Source organism: Leptodactylus fuscus, chromosome 10, assembly GCF_031893055.1.
Source record: "Leptodactylus fuscus isolate aLepFus1 chromosome 10, aLepFus1.hap2, whole genome shotgun sequence".
Lineage (NCBI taxonomy): Eukaryota > Metazoa > Chordata > Amphibia > Anura > Leptodactylidae > Leptodactylus > Leptodactylus fuscus.
In genome coordinates this window covers 15,372,842-15,390,985 of record NC_134274.1, presented here as the reverse complement: position 1 = coordinate 15,390,985, position 18,144 = coordinate 15,372,842, and the positions used below count along the sequence as shown (strand labels likewise).

Genomic DNA, 18,144 nt, shown 5'->3' with positions numbered 1-18,144 from the left:
TGGGTCCCCAGTCTTTGTTTACTTTCTGTCTATGCGCGAGCACATCAGCCCATCAGGTCAGGAAGACCAAGGACCCAAATGGAGAGTCTATGTCGGAACCCTGGCTAGATGGACAATCACAAAAAGTGGAATCCATTTTATCTTTGGGGCCGAATCGTCTATTTTTATCCCTACATCAACATGACATTGTAAGGTGACATCTTACGGACTATATGGGATTGGAACGAACCTTCGACAAAATAAAGAAGGGACACACTCCCCGTTGTGGAAGATCAGATCTTCCAAACACAGTGTGAGTATAATCTAAGGCAAGTTACATAGTTACATAGTAGATGAGGTTGGATAAAGACATTAGTCCATCAAGTCCAACCTATAACCCTACAATCCCTACAGTGTTGATCCAGGGGAAGGCAAAAAACCCCTATGAGGCTCATGCCAATTGCCCTATTTCAGGGGAAAAAATTCCTTCCGACTCCAAATCTGGCAGTCAGTAACCTCCTGCCTTCTCACAGTGCCATAGGCATAATTCTAAGTATGATTCATGAATAATTACGGTTTTGTACGACTGTGACCATCAGGTGGACTGGGCTATCATGGTTATACAATAAGTGAATATTTTAGCATCGTGGAAATTATTGCTCCACGTGTTGGTGTAGAATCCACCGTACGTGACCCTAAGATGCTTAACAAATAATAAAAGCATAGGGAAGATAGGCTCAATAGGAAGAATGGACTGAACGCTTCGAAAACAATGGATGAGAATGGGAGGGCGTAAAGGTCTTCTGTGCTGACAGGAATAACTGGAAAAACTGACGGGAAACCAAGTACAGTACACAAGGTGGAAATGTGTTATTGAGAAACAGCTTACAATAGACAATAACACATCAATGCTGAATCTTGAACTACTGCATCCTATTATCTACTATCTAGCACGGTTACTTATATTTCTGGAATGCTTTTTATTTCTCTGGTGTGTCTTAAATAGTAAATGGAGCCATTCCGCAAAAGAGTGTTGATTGAAAAGCACGTACCGTCGTGTGTCTACAGTTCCTACGCCGACCTTTGTATCTCCTTGGTTCCAGACTACAACTACAAAGGAACTGCAGTGTATACAGCTCTAAAATCTATACAAGAAAGTGACCTTACAATTATATGTTCGTGGGTAAAAACACAAGAAAGAAGTTGTTGGAAAGGAATGAAACTTTCTCCGTGCGAATGTAATGATGAAATATAGAAGTGATGACAATATTAGAACAAAAGGGAGAAGTTTAGAGTGGAGGATGAAGGACACTGTATGGCCACCTCTACCCCGGATACAAGATGAGATATTGTTGGGTATGGTGGCATACAGGATATGGATTCTCTCACATTCCTATAGTAACTACACAATTTTACAGCTCTCTAGGACTTAAACATCAATAGGCAGCCCTGTCCATCATCATTAGCCTAATGTGATCAGAGTCCAAAATCTCCAGTATAGTTCTGCTCTCTTTCAAACTCCTATGTTATCTAAGTTCACTATACAAGGAAATGAACGCAACCACAATAGTAAAGCACTGTAGATTAGATCGCAGAAAAACGCACCTTTAAATGGCGCCATTACCAGTAAAACCAATCGGGAAAAACAAGGCGCCCACTGCCTTTCACTCTTCCAAGCTTCTTTTTGCAGCCTAGAATTTAGAATTTGTCCAGTGCTTTTTCTTTATATAACCACTGCTCCCAACACCACAATGGCCTAGATGGTCAACGCTGCACGCTCTCTCCAACCCTATCAACTGGGCAAAGTGTGTCTATCAGTCATAGAGCCTTCACTAAGAGGTACAGTACCCAAAAGTATCCTCTGAGAACCTTTTTATAGGGCACTTTTATGCCCCCAGTGTCGAATCAGACCATATAACTGCATGTCGAGTTTTGGAGTAATCTGACACTTCTATCTGCCGTTACCTTTTTGCCAATGTACATTCTAGCACTGGTATTCTGTTGCTACTTCAGGACAGACCATCAATATTACAGCTCTCTAGGACACAGACATCAATGGTCTTCCCCGTCCATTAGCAGAATGAATGGGCAATGGGTACTATTAGGAGACCCTCTATTCTATTATTCCTTAAGCATCCTATACATGGCCATCATGGAGACAATGGGACATGATACGACATTCCCAACACTTCTTCCGATTAGTGACCGTAATGCCTGCGCCAACATACGGACATTCAGGATCATTAAATACAACTCAGAGGTCATTGCTTTGTCCTGAAAATTTCAAGACTGGGCTAAAGTTTGCAACGCAAGTCCAATAAAGTTAAGCGTGAGAACAGTCAATGGCGTTGCACCAGTTTCTTCAAGTCAGTTTATTAGATTTCATTTAGCTTCATTAACACCAATTACGTTATATAATTATTGGCTATTATGTAAATGAGGCTCATTTTTTTACTGGTAAACCTCTGAGACAGCAGCTACGCCTCATTGCCTACTCCGTCAGTTTGAATCGATGATATCGCAAGTCTAAGGGGCCCATTGTAAACTGCATAGTAGACTCCTATCCATTTACATTATATTGGCCACACATTCCCTGTTCACACAGGGATCGGCTGCCCAATATGGCGTATCAGCAGGTGAATGGGCTTGTTTGTTGGATGACCAGTGCTTTGTTCGCATGGGTGAAAAGTCAGACTCCCACTCTTTACACAACCCCATGCCCTAGACACAATCAGAAGCATGGACAGCTCTCAGTAGAGAAGCAATGGAAAAGAATTAAACTCAGGATTTCACATAAAGGAGCCAAAATTTGTTAATAAAGTATATTACAAAATTTATTAATGACACAAGCTCCCAGAAAATAAAAATTTGTCTGAAAATATTTTTTTTTCGGGCCAAATACACTGCATTTCCACAACATTAAGAGGTTCCTGGCAATATAAAAATATTTAGGGTCAGATTGAGTTTAAACCAAATTTTGGATCCCCTGCCTCTGCCATTCCAACGCCACCAGGTCCCAGCCCAACTTTTTGAGCCTTTTGTTTGTGGATCGGTTTCTAAAAACGGCAGAGTGCGAACGAAGCTTGACATAAATAAGTGTCCATACTTGTGCCAGCGAATCGACCAACAAGGGGTTAACGGTTTCACTGACAGTTCTATTTCGCTCGTATTGTCTGCCTTAAGAACTTGGCGGAAATTCTGCACTTGCAGAGAAATGGAGCTAGTAAAGGGATCCCTGGAGGGAGAGCTGAAATCTGTGATCCTTGGGTCTCTGAATTCTGAACAAAGGCTTCTTCTGTGGATATTGTTAGAAGAGGCTGGATAATGGCTGACAATAGAACTCACCTGCTGAAAAAAATGATTAAATAATGTTCTGTACATTTCCTTTTTGGCGATTCCAGAATGGAATAAGAGAATATACAGAATGTATTACTGGAGAAAAATGGAGCATTGCGGTGTCTATGTAGAATTTGGAACTATTTTCCCATTTGCTTTTCTATTATGTATAATTTGATATAAAATAGCGACCTACTAGCTCTTCACTGTAGATTTTCTCACTAGCCATGAATCTATCATTCAATCTAAAATCTATTTATATAAAGAGGACCTTTCACCACCTCTGATCCTTTGCATCATTCCATAGGCACTGCTCCATGAATTCTGGCACAGTTGGAATTTTTTCTCTGGCCCACGCCATTCCTGAGTAATCAATGTAGTTAATTTCATCAACCAATATGTTAATTAGGCTCTTAAGTGGACAGTCTTGGATTAAGTTTTCTGGCCCTGGACTGCACACCTCACACTTGGTTTTATGTAGAAAATGTGACAAAATTCAGATTTTCTATGTCCTAGGGCTATAGTTCTCTTTAAGGAATTCTATCATTAGAATCCCTTTTTCAGGTAATAACACATTGGAATAGCCTTAAGAAAGGTTATTCGTCCTCTACCTTTATATTTCTGCTCCACGCTGCCGTTCCGTTGATATAACGATTTTTTCCCAATATGCAAATGAGTCTACAGACAGCACAAAGGGAACAGGAGGTGTCCCCTGTGTAGCCTGAAGACTCTCCAGCGACACTTCCATTTTCTATAGCTGCGCCTCTCCACCTTGTCCTTCATGTCTTCTGGCAAGCCTGCGTTCGGAATCTAAATTCCGTGCATGCGCAGTCGGCTTGCATCTGTTTGTTCAGCCATTTTACTGTGGCCGTTTACACAAGCATACTGTTTCTGTAAGCAGCCACAGTAAAATGGCTGAACAGACATGCGTAGTCAGCTCTGCCCAAAGCCCGATGTCAGAGCCGACTGCGCATGCGCAGTGTTTAGAATCCGAACGTAGGTTCGCCAGAAGACTACATGAAAGATGCAGTGGAGAGGCACGGCTGGAGAAGATAGATGCGTCGCTGAAGAGTCTTCAGGCAGCACAGGGGACGCCCTCAGTGCTGTCTGGAGACTCATTGGCATACTGTGTAAAAAGGGTATGTCAACGGTGGCGCAAAGCAGAAATATAAAGGTAGGGGAAGAATAGCCTTTCTTAAGGCTATTCCGATGTGATATTACTTGCAAAAGGGATTCTAATGATAGAATCCCTTTAACTATCCATCCATCCTTCTACCAGTCACTCTCCGTATAGAAACTCTATGTAAAATAATGTGCACTTTGCATTTTGTTCTTATTTGTAATTCCAACTTTTTGCAAACAATCTTTAAAAGTGGGACATAAAATGTGCAGATCATATTCCAATGCCTTTGCTATATTATAAGAATATTACAGTATTTTAGGGCTGTCTCGTGAACATTATTGTAGATGTTTACAGTCTATTAATTCAGATTTTATTCTCCTTGTAGTGAACTTGGATCATTTTCAGATTCTCCGGGCAATTGGTAAGGGAAGCTTTGGCAAGGTAAGAACATTTTTTTTTTCTTCTCGAAAGTGTGAACACATAAGCTAAGTCCTAGGGGTGACTTTGTAGCTTTCACAACATTGTCAACTGTTCTGACCTGAGATTATTATGCAGGTTTTCCAAGAGACGCCTCTATATAAGCTGCAAAGCCCTGGGGTGGAGAACACGTTTTTAGAATGGTCTGTTGTATCTTTTTGTATGCGATTTGTATTATGTTACTGTAGGTGCTATCTTTCTGTGGATGACAAACTCGGACTCCATGATTTATGTCATTTTCACTTAGTATACTTGGAACGGTTTTGTTAGGTATATGGTGATTTTTTTTTTCTTAGTTGCGATCCATTGTGCCTTGGTCACCAACTTGATAAAAGAAAGTCTACAGTAGTTACACCTCTGTGTTACATTATGGACATGAACACTAGACCTAGAAAAAGAAGAGAGATATATTGTGTTGCTCCGGCCAGTTGTCTTACAGCCAGACACAGGGCACAGCGGAATATTTCCAGTTGTAATATAACTCCATATTCCTATTTAATCTGGCATTGGGGTCAGTAGGGTTGAGCAATTGGGAAAGATTGGATCACGATCGGTGATCGAGCAAATTTCACGATCGGCTGGAAAATGATTGGAACTCAGATTTTGAAATCTCAAGTTCAGCTTAACCCTAAAAGTGACTTTTCCCATAGAGAAGCACTGACTAGGGTTGAGCGATCGGGAAAGATCGGATCCCAATCGAGCAAATTTCACGAAAATGATCGGAAATCGGTTTTTAAAATGGATACTGAAATCTCAAGATCGACTTGACCTCAGGGGTCAGCTGTGAGTGATGTTAATATTGTAGCATTATCACAACCAGTGAGTGGCCTCAGGGATTCTGTATGAAGAATAAAGATACGTTGACTCTTGCAATTGTCCCACAAACTTTTTGTCCATGTCGAAGCATCAAAGGGGTTGTCCCACCAAACCAACAAGTCTACAGGCTAGGGGATAAGTTGTTGGTCGTGGGGACAAACAAATGTAACCCTCACCAGACACGAGGATAGGAAAGATATTGCTTCCAAGTCAGGATGAAGAGGTAGTTTACAAAGTAGGCTCTAGATCCCATTCTTTAAGGGTTGGCCATCTCATCTTTCACTGAAATGAGTGGATAAAAAAATATGCAAATCTATTCTCCAGGATGTAATTAGGAGAACAGAGTGCACTCTGTACGCAACCCTCTAGAGGGCAGCATCCTTAACATCATGCATGACTGCATGCTATGCTGGGAATCTGTCCCTTTTGGGATAGAAATACTAATTTGGCAATTAAATCCACATCATGATTAAAAAGACTTTTTAACTGAGTCATGTATGATGTTAAGGATTCTGCCCTCTAGAGGGTGGCATACAGAGTGCACTGTTCTCCTAATTACATCCTGGAGAATAGATTTGCATATTTTTTACCCAGAATCCCTAGCGGAGCAGGAATGACTTGTATGTCTCCGTACTGCCTATGTAGGCAAACACTCTCCCTGATGTGTACGATTATCCCCTGACCCTGAAATGAGTGGAGCGTGTCTTTCACTAGTTGGACTCCACTGATCTGCAACATATACCTTTTCCCCTATCCTTTAAGGTTTTTATTGTAATGTGCTAGCAATCTTGTGTGTACCCTTAACCTTATTAGAGAAATGTACAAGTCACTGTAGGCTCTGTACGGTTGCCTTGTACCATTAGAGGAAATCAAAGTGACAATTTTTTGCTATGTAATTTCATTATACAATATATTATAGAGATACTGTACATTTCCAATAGGATTATGCACGGGACTTGTTGAAATTAAAATATGTTGTTCTTTTCAATCTTTGGAATTTGCTACATGCCATATTCTTAGCTTTCATTGTTACTTTGTAAAAATTACTCGTGTATATTATGTAACAAGGAACAGATTGTGTTGTCTTTACACCAGATACTGTACAGCAATCTCATGTAGGTAAAGCTAACACTGCATCTTAAGAGCTCAGCTACGATCATAAAGGCATGTCTGATAGACTTGTTGACTGTTTCCAGTGTCGGACCACCACCATCTGACATCAATAATCTATTCTTAGGAAAGGTACTAAATATTTTTAGCTGGGAAAACCACTTTAGGTCTTTAGATCTTTACCATGTTTGCATTGACTTACATGGTAGAATTTCAGCTGCCTGCATTCACTACTAGGAAAGCCCAAGTACTTACTGGAATTTTTTTTCCGTTAATATAAAAGATTGTGACTTATGATGATGTCCTGGTCTATGGTCAGGAAATGGATATAAATACAACTTAAAAATTGTAAAAATCCTACACAAACGCTTATCGCTACAGGAAGCCAGGAAGATATATCAATATACTAGCATTACCCGCGACTTTGTCCACGTCTCCCCCTCCCCGCATGCCCCACCTGCAGTGCCGTCCTAGTCCACTCGCCTTTGCCTTGTGGCCACAGCGGGCCCTTCTAACAGAAGTGCGCCCATGGCCCACCACCTTGCGCCCCACTGGCCCCTTTGCCTTCCTCTCCCCCTGGCCCCCCATTTTTCCCCCACCCGCTCCAACATCCCCTTGCTATGTCCTCCCTCCCTAACCCGTGGCCCTGGGTTCCCTTTCCACCCCACCCTGTGCCCCCTTTTCTCCCCCTACAAAACCCCACCCACCACCATGTGCCCTCTATTTCTCTACCCACTCCCTCTCTAACCAAACCTGCGACCCCGGTCTCATCACCACCCCGGGGTCCCCAATGCGCCAAGGTTACAGGGGTGCATGGGGCTGGGAGTTCCCTCTACCCCTTCACAACCCTGGGTAGACTCACTGCATCAGGTCATGCGTAGACCTCCAGCGATGCCGGCATGTGCGGCTTTTGGCTGCAGGCATATGCTGCTCGCGGCTGAATGCATGAACGCCACCATATTTTTCCTGTAACTATGCAGCCGGGTTGTGGGTCTATAGCTCTGCCCCTGCAGTTGCATGGTCCAATCGGAGCCCCACGCCTGACGTGGTGACGTCAGTTCAGGTCCTTCAGCCCACACGGACCGTGAATTCGGTGCTCGCGGTCTGCAAACCGGGCAATATATGGTGATGGTGAGGCGCCTATCTTCTTTTCCGGGTGGAATTCTAGGTATGTACGAAATTTCAGTCACATCCATTCGCCCGTTGCGGCGTGGTAGTGGAACAAACATCCAAACACACAAACCTCCAGGCTATATACTCAGCTCTAATCAGATATTATAAAACGGGGTTCAAGGGTATTCACTTTAATACTAGCGCCATACATAATCCTTTAGTTTGCCCTTGAATTTTAGTGAATCGCAACACTGCTGTAACTTGCTCAAAAGTCCAATGTTTAGCAAATGTAACAATGTTGCAAAGATTCACTTATCAAGAGGACAACACCCCCAGCCATGTTGGAATTCTTATTGCAATGTTTTCCCCTCCTAGTGCAACATTTAGCCACGAGTTATAGCAATGTCTCCATGTTATCACGATCAAGTGTTATGCTGGAGATTCGTTCCTTTGCCACAGGGCACAATACCCAATTTCGGGTCATTAGACTAGGATCACGCCAAAGGGTTTTATTATCCCCATAACCTTCTATGTATATTCTAATTGCATCCCGGTATGACTAATGACCAGGGAGAATTTCCCTTCATTGCTTTTCCGCATTGACTTTGACTCTATTTGTAAGAACAAAGTAACAAAAAAATGTAGAAGAATTTAACGTGACAGCGTTCCCTTGTTGCTATAGCTGCGCTAACCAGCTTTGAACTGTGTAAAATTATTTATAAATCTATATATAACTTCCTTGGAAAGCTAAGTCTGCGCGGTAATGTGAACTTATTTGGATGGGACAACTCTGTTTATGCTTGTTTGTTCTTGAAGGGATCCTGCTGGGAGACTTCTGCCCTATCAGAGAACAGAAAGAGAGAAACTCAGCTACTTTATACTTCCGGTCATATGATTTGGTGCAGGATTTCAGAATAAAAAGTAGGGTCATTCCTAACAGGACTCCCAAGAGAGACAGTAAGAGTGCGGGATGTCCCACCCACACAGTATGATTGATATAATGAGTAGAGATGAGCGAGTACTGTTCGGATCAGCTGATCCGAACAGCACACTCGCATAGAAATGAATGGACGTAGCCGGCACGCGGGGGGTTAAGCGGCCGGCCGACGTCAAAGCGGAAGTACCAGGTGCATCCATTCATTTCTATGGAGCGTGCTGTTCTGATCAGCTGATCCGAACAGTACTCGCTCATCTCTAATAATGAGAGCTGTCAATCATCCTGCGTGGGCGGAGTAAGCAGGACTCTTACTGTCTCTACTAGGAGTCCGGGTAGGAATTACTCTTATTATATAGACCCCTTTATCACGGAGCTCAGCTTCTCGTTCTCCATCATATTGTGCCAAATATCTACAATCATTGCTACGTCATTGATATCTGACAGTTTTATAGAAACCCATACGTAAGAATTATAAATTATAAATGTAGTATCTTCTGCACAGAACATTATTTCACCTTTGGTCAAGGTTCTTGTTCCAGCCCCTATGGCAGATAAATATGGATGGGATCCAGCAACAGTCTAATGTGAATAGTGGCCACCCAATTGATGGCAGATAAGGATTGAGCGCGTTGGATTTTGTTCTATCTTCAGAATCTACATTAAGAAGTGTCTGGCAGAGGCTTGTCCTGCATGGAGGACTTTTCTATGTCTATGTGATCCGCTTTTATAGCGGACCATCTCTCCGTCTTTCAGTTCCCCATGTGGACACGAATGATGGAGAGCCAAATGCTAGTGTGAACCGAACGTCACAGGTAACTATTAAAGAAGCTGCACAGGACTAGAAAAAAGGATCTACTATCTGTCAAAAAACAGATGGGTTTGTAAAAGTGACTGATCATGTACATCTTCTGTCTGTCCACGGGAAACTTTTTTTTTTTTTTTTTTTTAACCAGACACAAAGTCCTGCACGTCCGAATTTGTGTCTGGCTAAAAAAACCGCTTTCCCGGCGGACAGGCAGAAGATGTACATGAGCGGTCACCTTTACAAACCCTTTCACGTGAATGACTTTGAAAACTGACCGCCGGGTTTCTGTCTCCTTTCCAGTTTCGTGGGGCAGAAAACGAAAATTGGCCATATTGGCTACACCGGAGACCGGGCGCAGATGTGAACCCGCCCTAAGGGTTGTTTCTGGTCTTGCACATTCACTGTGTGAAGAATTCTCTCATTATTATCAGAGGGGGCTATATACTATGATATTGCCCTGCTCACCAATGGGTTTACCAATAGGGTGTGGAGAGGCCACTGTTACACCCAGACTCCTGTGTCCTAGGGGGATACAAAGACCCCACTGTCATGGGACACACCTATATAATAAATGGCACATGGTTGGTGTGGGGTTTGGTTATATATTTTGCTTTGGGGCTCAGGAGCTTAATTTTATGCTTTGGTTGCCAGTTTCCAGACAAGACATGTTGTGTCCACAGCTAAGCGCCAAGGCTTCCATGATGTTTAGATGGAGGACATCTGTGCCAAATTTTCACAACAGTTTCCAATTTATGGCAAACAATACTAGCAAATTTAAATATGTCCCAGTTCATAACAGGGTGTAGCTTATAAAACTCCTGCTGAAAGTAGGTAGTCTTACCCAGTTTGGGGACTGCTAGGGGTACTTTGGTGGCAGGATCAGGGAAGGAACTTAAACTTCCCTATAGTACTAGTGAAACTTTGTGCAGTTTGTTGCGCAGATACTTATGAGAATCGTCCACACATTTTGGAAGTGCCGTTATACATTGAGGTTCTCCGGACTACAGAATATAATAAGACAGGGCCTAGGGAAATTAAAAGGAAACAATAAAAGCCACTAGTTGTCCGGTCTTCCTTGATGGCGCTTGACCTCTTCTGGCGTATTCTCCAAAGGTCTCTGAGGTCTATTGTTGGGATGGTTACATAGGGGGTACCTATGTCATGACGTAAGTGTGCCTCATGTGACCACTGAAACCCAATCACAGGCCTCAGTGGTGTCCCGGGGGAAGGTAATGTCAGAGGAGACATCAGATGAGGACATGGATTATTTTTATACACCTCCCCAGTCCATGCACTTATTATATAGTGAGGTCTGAAGACATCTCAGAGTATAAGAACAATTTGTAGATGGGGAACCCCCAAAACGTCATGTTTAACCAAAATTTTGGTAAAATTCTTATGAACTTGACTCGTTACTCACTCATTATCAATGCTACTATGCATCTTGAGATGCCTATCATACCTTCAGCTCATCATAGAAATGTATTTATTGTGCTCCCTATATAGCGCCATCCTATTCCACAGCACTTTACCGTAGTATGGGAAGACACCCACTCAAACATGGGGAGAACGCCTCCATACAGATGTTGTCTTTGGCGGGATCCAACCCAGGACTCCATTGCTTCAAGACAATAGTGGTAACCACTGAGCCACAGAGACGTACCCCATACCCCATACCGTGACAAACATCAACATCTAAACTCCGAATTTAATTTCCTAATCTGTATTTTCTGCCTCCCCATTAACAACACATTCAGTAAACCGTAGTTACAAATAAAGGTAAATAAAAGCGAAATGACAGGTAGAACAGGCAGCCACACCATATGATTTAGTGAAATTATAATGCGTCCTACAAGGCTATAGAAATGTAACTAGCTCGCTGTGGGCTAGCACGGAGTCAATACTGCCTATAATTGAGTGCACTGTGATTACTGAATACATTGACTAGGTATTACTATCTATAATACACTTAGCAAATTCAATTACACATTATGATGCTGATGTGAAATTCTGCTTTTATGATTCATGGCGTGTTTACATTACCGTCTCCTCCGAGACAAAATGTTTACTTCGTCTGCGTCGCCGACCATCCAGAGAGTCTCGCACCTTGCTGAGAGAAGGAAAATATGATTAAATTCATGTTTTTTCCCTTTAGTTCTGTTTAATGTGCATATTATGGGTTTATTAGCCATTATTTACCCTTCTAGGCAAAAAAACATTGATTTGCGTTCTAGACCGTTTTCTAAATTTTTCAGGACTATGGAGTCGGAGTCTGGGCCAGTTTTGGGTGGATTCAAGATGGATGGATTAAACTGTTTAAGAGAGATTGTCCCATGAATAACATTTTCTCCTATCCACATCCTTGGACCCCTGTGATCACAAGAACCGAAGCCTGAAAGGGTCCCGAACTGGCCTGTGTGAATGGAACACTGGTCAACACGATTGGCCAGCTTTATTTTTGGGACCCCAAAATGGGAATAAAGAAGTGTTGTACCACTTTGTCCACCAACCCATTGACTTTTAAGGGAAATTCAAAGATCAGCAGTGTGGTGGTTGAGCATGTACACCATCTTTCCATTGACATAGTCCCTGTTCTTGACCACTGGAGTCCCAGTAGTCACAACCTCCCTCCTCCAACCTCTCAGCAGTCAGACTTTTATTCCCCGTGTTGTGGATAGGGAATAAACCTTATTAATAAGTAATCCATTTTATCTAATAACTGGATCCAAAGATACCTTGAACAAAAATTTAGGTTAAAGAGATTCAATCATTAAAATTACATTTTTTCTCACTAACACGTAGGAATAACCTTAAGAAAGGCTATTCTTCTCCTACCTTTAGATGTCTTCTCCACACCGCCGTTCCATAGATATCCCAGTTTTCATCGGCATGCAAATGAGTTCTCTCACAGCACTGGAGGTGGGCCCCAGCACTCAAACAGCACTGGGGGCATCCCCAATGCTGCAAGAGAAGTCATTTGCATACAGAAGAAAACCGGGATATCTACGTAACGGCGGCGCAGAGAAGACATCTATAGGTAGGAGAAGAATAGCCTTTCTTAAGGATATTCCTACGTGTTAGTGAGAAAAAAAATTGAATTTTAATGATTGAATCCCTTTAAGTATATAGTGATGAACAGGGATCCCCTAAGTCAGGGCAAAGCCTTGTTTATTACCAAATCAAGTAATAAATCCATTCCATTAGTCAAATTAGAAGTCCTCACCATACAGGTCTCTGTATAGTAACTAGGACCAAATGTGTTGTATCAGTTAGACTTAATGTAGTAACAGTTGACATAACTTTCCATTGCTGCAAATTTATTTCCTTCACCCCTGAGTACCACTTTCTTTTATAATATCTGAATAAAGCTGTATTCACACCAGCGCTCAGTTTCCATTCAGGGATTCAGTCTCTGATTCTGTATTTTTTGGGTGGAAACTGGGCGGACTCCATTATAGTCTATGGGGTTTGCCAGTTTCTGCGGTTAACTGCTTTGACGTGGATTGGTTTTCTGTATTTTTGGGTCCCCAGGCGAACCCAAAGAATGGAAACCCAATCGCAGGTGTGAACAAAGTATAACTCTACATTCCATACAGGTACATGTAGAAAATTAAAGGGATTCTACCACTAAACCTTTTTTTTTTTTGTGGTTAAGACATCAGAAAGGCTATTCGTCTCTTACCTTTAGACGTGGTCTCCGCTGTGCCGTTCCTTAGAAATACCGTTTTTTACCGGTATGCAAATAAGTTCTCTCGCAGCGATCGGGATGGGCCCCAGTGCTCAAACAGTGATGGGGGCGTCCCCACCGCTGCCAGAGAAGTGTCTCCAGCGATGTCTCCTTCGTCAGCAGCGTCTTCCGCCGCAGGCTCGTAACTTCTAGGCTTCGTGCAGAGCAGGCTACGCAGGCACACATGCCACGAGAAAATGGCCGCTTGCACAGTATTGTTAGCATCCATTTTCCCGTGGCCTGTGTGCATGCGCAGTCTGCTCTGCCCAAGGCCCGAGGCCTAGAAGTTACGAGCCTGCGGCGGAAGAAGACGCCGAAGATGACGCTGCTGACGAAGAAGGAGGTGTCGCTGGAGACACTTCTCTGGCAGTGGTGGGGACGCCCCTATCACTGTTTGAGTGCTGAGGCCCGCCCCCATCGCTGCGAGATAACTCATTTGCATACTGGTAAAAACCGGTATAAGGAACGGTGCAGCGGAGACCACGTCTAAAGGTAAGAGACAAATAGCCTTTCTAAAGGCTATTCCAACGTCTTAAACCGCCCCAAAAAAAGTTTAGTGGTAGAATCCCTTTAAGAGCCCGCACTCATTTCCATAGACATCAACATTGTAACAAAGGTCCATCAAGTCCAACCTATAACCCTATAGAGTAAGACAAAAAAAACTCTCATGATGTTTATGACAATTGCGCCATGCCAGGGGAACAAATTCCTTCCTGACTCCAATCTGGCAAACAGTATAAAACCTTACAACATACCGTAATTGTGTTGTCCAGTGTCCTAAGGAGACCTACGTAGTCGCTTATTACCTAAGAAAATTATAGGATGCTGTACTGCTGTAATATTTTTTCATAGATACTTGGATGTACCGTATGGCGGTAAATGAACTGCCTACGACTATTATATGGAATTGTACAAAGGGTTGTCTGAGGCGAGACCAAAAAATTTACTGACTCTGGCTTCTGGATTTCTTCCAATATACACACGATCAGGACAACTTATAATATACTGAGAACCAGTGTGCCCTATAAAGTCAATGCCTATTTCGTAGTATTTTCACCTGTCTTGGTTCCCACGCACCTCTTCAGAGCCGCGCTTCCACACTGAAGACAAACACTAAGAAAACCCTGCCACTCACAAGTATACGCATCGCACGGGCTTACGAATCTATTTCTATACCTGTGTGGGTTGAGATGAAATAATTGATTCTCTTTATGCTGACAGTGCTAAATCTGGGTAACATACCAAAGTTAACTGCCTATTACATGGTACAAAGTGTCCTGTTATCTATGTGTCTCTGACAGGGTTTTCAGTGCTGGATTCACTTGTTCCATTTTGGATTTCATTGCGGTCTACATATATCAAAAAAATTCAACCAAACTGAAAATTCAGCCATTATTCACACTTAAGAATAGTGCGCATGGACTTGTATGGAAAAGGGGGTTTTCAGAGAAGTTCTCCTTGATGGAAATCATGCTCTAGCGCCACCTTTTGGAAGGCAGCTCCCTATATATCAATGCATGGTTTTCTAAGAAACGTAGTGATGAGGACTGGAATTAAAGCCAAGCCAGAACATCGATTCCAAAATCTGTTTTTCGTTCTTTGCCCCTTATCAGTGTGAACCATGTGATACCAGGTGGGTATAGATGTTGGTCAGAACTAGAGATGAGCGAGTAGTATTCGATCGAGTAGGTATTCGATCGAATACTACAGTAATCGAAATACTCGTACTCGATCGAGTACCACTCGCTATTCGAATGGAAAAGTTCGATGCAGAACCAGCATTGATTGGCCGAATGCTATACAGTCGGCCAATCAACGCTGGTTCTTCTCCTACCTTTAGAAGTCTTCTCCGTGCAGCTCCCCCGCGGCGTCTTCCGGCTCTTCATTCACTCTGCCAGGCATCAGGCCTGGGCAGAGCCGACTGCGCATGTCCGCTTGTAGTGCGGACATGTGCAGTCAGCTCTGCCCAGGCACGATGCCTGGCAGAGTGAATGAAGAGCCGGAAGACGCCGCGGGGACGCTGCACGGAGAAGACTTCTCGGAGGATCCAGCCCGACCCTCACCGTGGACTTGGTAAGTATAATTTGATCGAATGTTGCCTACCCCTGAAACGAGCATTTTCCCCCCATAGACTATAATAGGGTTCGATATTCGATTTGAGTAGTCGAATATTGAGGGGCTACTCGAAACGAATATCGAACCTCGAACATTTTACTGTTCGCTCATCTCTAGTCAGAACCAACAAATATCCCTACTTCTTCTTATGGATATGTCGCTGTTGCAGGTCACTTTGTAGCATTTATGGTTTAGGAATTCTAGGAAAAGAATACACAAATAGATTCTTCTTGATTGGACAAGGAAAACTTGCTCTAGCACCAAGTTTTGGAAGGTAGCCCCCTATGCTATCTATTGTATTATTCCAATAGGTAGTGGCCGATAATTTACTCACCCATCCACGATCCGGTCCAGGTCAGCTCTGCTACCTCCTCCAGGGTGCACTGAAGTATGCTAGGATGCTGGACGTAAGGTCTTGGCATCCTTCATCGTTGGGACGATGGAACATGATATGATTTATCGTTTGTTGAATTTACATCCAATGTGCCTGAATGGTAGCCCTATTATGGTTTCATACAAAACGGAGCCACGGTGGCTCAGTGGTTAGCACTGCAGCTTTGCCGCACTTGAGTCCTGGAGTTCAAATCCCGCCAAGGGCATAAAACCATCTGCAAAGAGTTTGTATGTTCTCCCTGTGTTTGCATGGACATACTGATAGGGAAAATGTACATTGTGAACTCTATGTAGCGCTCGCAACCTACAAAAAAAAATAAAAAAAAATACGGAGCCGGAATACAACCTTATGCATCAGATCTTACTCTGTTTTTAGAACCTGCAGCAAGTCCTAAATGTGGAAATTTTTTATGCCACTGTATTTTTCCATTGGGTAAACACCACAGGAATCACAGGGATATGGAATGCAATGAGCCCGACCCTTTGATTATATGTTTAATTAGAATTCTGTATTGTAAGGAACCCCTATAATTACAGAACTGTTACGTCTAAACACATAGTTTCATGACTAGTCACCCAAAAAATCATATTGACCTTAAATTTCATTTTTCCTTTGAATTAGCCAAATGGGATTGTTAAGAGATGATTATATAATAACAAGCGTCTCGTAATTCTCGCTTTTTAGGATAGACTGCAGCAAATGAGCTTTTAATTATGGTTAATTTATAGGGAGTAGGCAACTTGTGATAGGTTACTGTGGGGGCATCTTTGTCCTGTTTTCACCAATCCCTCATGGATTTGACTATTGACTTACCCGTGAAAATGACCCAAAATTGGACATGTCCCATTTCTCTTCAATGCCTTGTTCAAAGACGGTCACGTGAATAGCCCATTATATAACGAGTGGCCGCACTCCCAATGTTGGTGGGACTGGTTGACTTTGGTGTTGGATCTCAGAAGCTTCCTCAATTCTCTCAATTCACACGTGTACTGGTTATGTGTATGACTAGCGGTAGCATATTCGAGCTCTTTTATGGCTGTGCCCTTGTGATCAGAACAGGTTTCCAGCCCCCGGGTGTATACAATAATGCTTCCATTCACCGACAATACAGTTGGCACTGCTAGATCTCAGGAGGGCTTTAGAAAATGGAAAAGTAAAGCAAGGATAAGCCAACATGGCAATAGTGAAGTTTTACATTACATTATGAATAGACTGTGTAAGAATCGTTCATCATGTTCATGTTTTGTGGCCATTCTGTATAGAACCCTGAACGGCTCCGATGAGCCGATGGCAAACAACACAATAGGCTTATCAGTATATGTCCGGAATCAAGGATACCGCAACCATATTGACCCTCAGCACTGTTTGCAGACTATAGGGTGCTGAATGAAGTGGAACAAGTTGGAAAATTAGCAATATTAAAATGAGAACACCATGGATGTTACTATAGGCTCACTGACCCTGGTGCAAAATCTCAGTCAGATCCTCTGTGCAACCTCTCTCCACAATCAACAGCCATGCCCCATCCATACAGGTATATATTTTCCTTTCCTTCTGTATCTGGACCCAGGCCATCACAAAGACCCATGTACAAACAAGCTACCCATGACTATCCCCTGTCTGTACCCCCCAGCACTTTGATCATGCCCCCCTTTTGTGCCACAGACTCTCTCCTTGACTATATGCTGCTGACCAACTGCTATTTTACGCAATTAGGGTGAGTTCACACGGAGTAAAGTGCCGTGTGAGCTTTTGCGGGCTGTATACGCTCCCATTGATTTCAATGGGAGCCGGGATCGTATACGTGGCGCTATTTTGCGGCTGCAAAATCACAGCCGCAAAATAGCGCCGTGTATACGATCAATGGGAATCAATGGGAGCGTATACGGCCCGCAAAAGCTCACGCGGCGTAGACGTGCCAGATTACGAGCCAAAAAACATCGCGTGAACCCTCCCTTATAGGGTTAATTTTCTCTTTTCTGACAGTATATGGCTGTGTATCATTCTCACTCCAGTGCACTGGAGGGCAGGGATAGTAAATTTACAACGCATAGACTGCCAGGCATAAAAGCAAAGCAGAAAGTAGACCAAAAAAGTGACCTAAGGCTAAAGCCCCACGGGCCATAATTGCTGCATAAACGCACTGCGGTTCATTCCGCAGCGCTTTCAAAATAGAGTTCACAGAGTTTTCCTCCGCGGACTTTGTTACAAT

General features: G+C 43.0%; 1 protein-coding gene across 2 annotated transcripts in view; it reads left to right on the top strand.

Annotated features, from left to right (window-relative positions):
* The window catches only part of STK32C (serine/threonine kinase 32C), a 122,209-nt gene that overhangs the window by 61,708 nt on the left and 42,357 nt on the right, over positions 1–18,144 (top strand). For both annotated transcript variants that reach the window (XM_075288022.1, XM_075288023.1), the window contains exon 2: positions 4,824–4,879. In XM_075288022.1, coding sequence (XP_075144123.1) covers positions 4,824–4,879 — 56 coding nt within the window. The remainder of the gene's footprint in view (positions 1–4,823; positions 4,880–18,144) is intronic.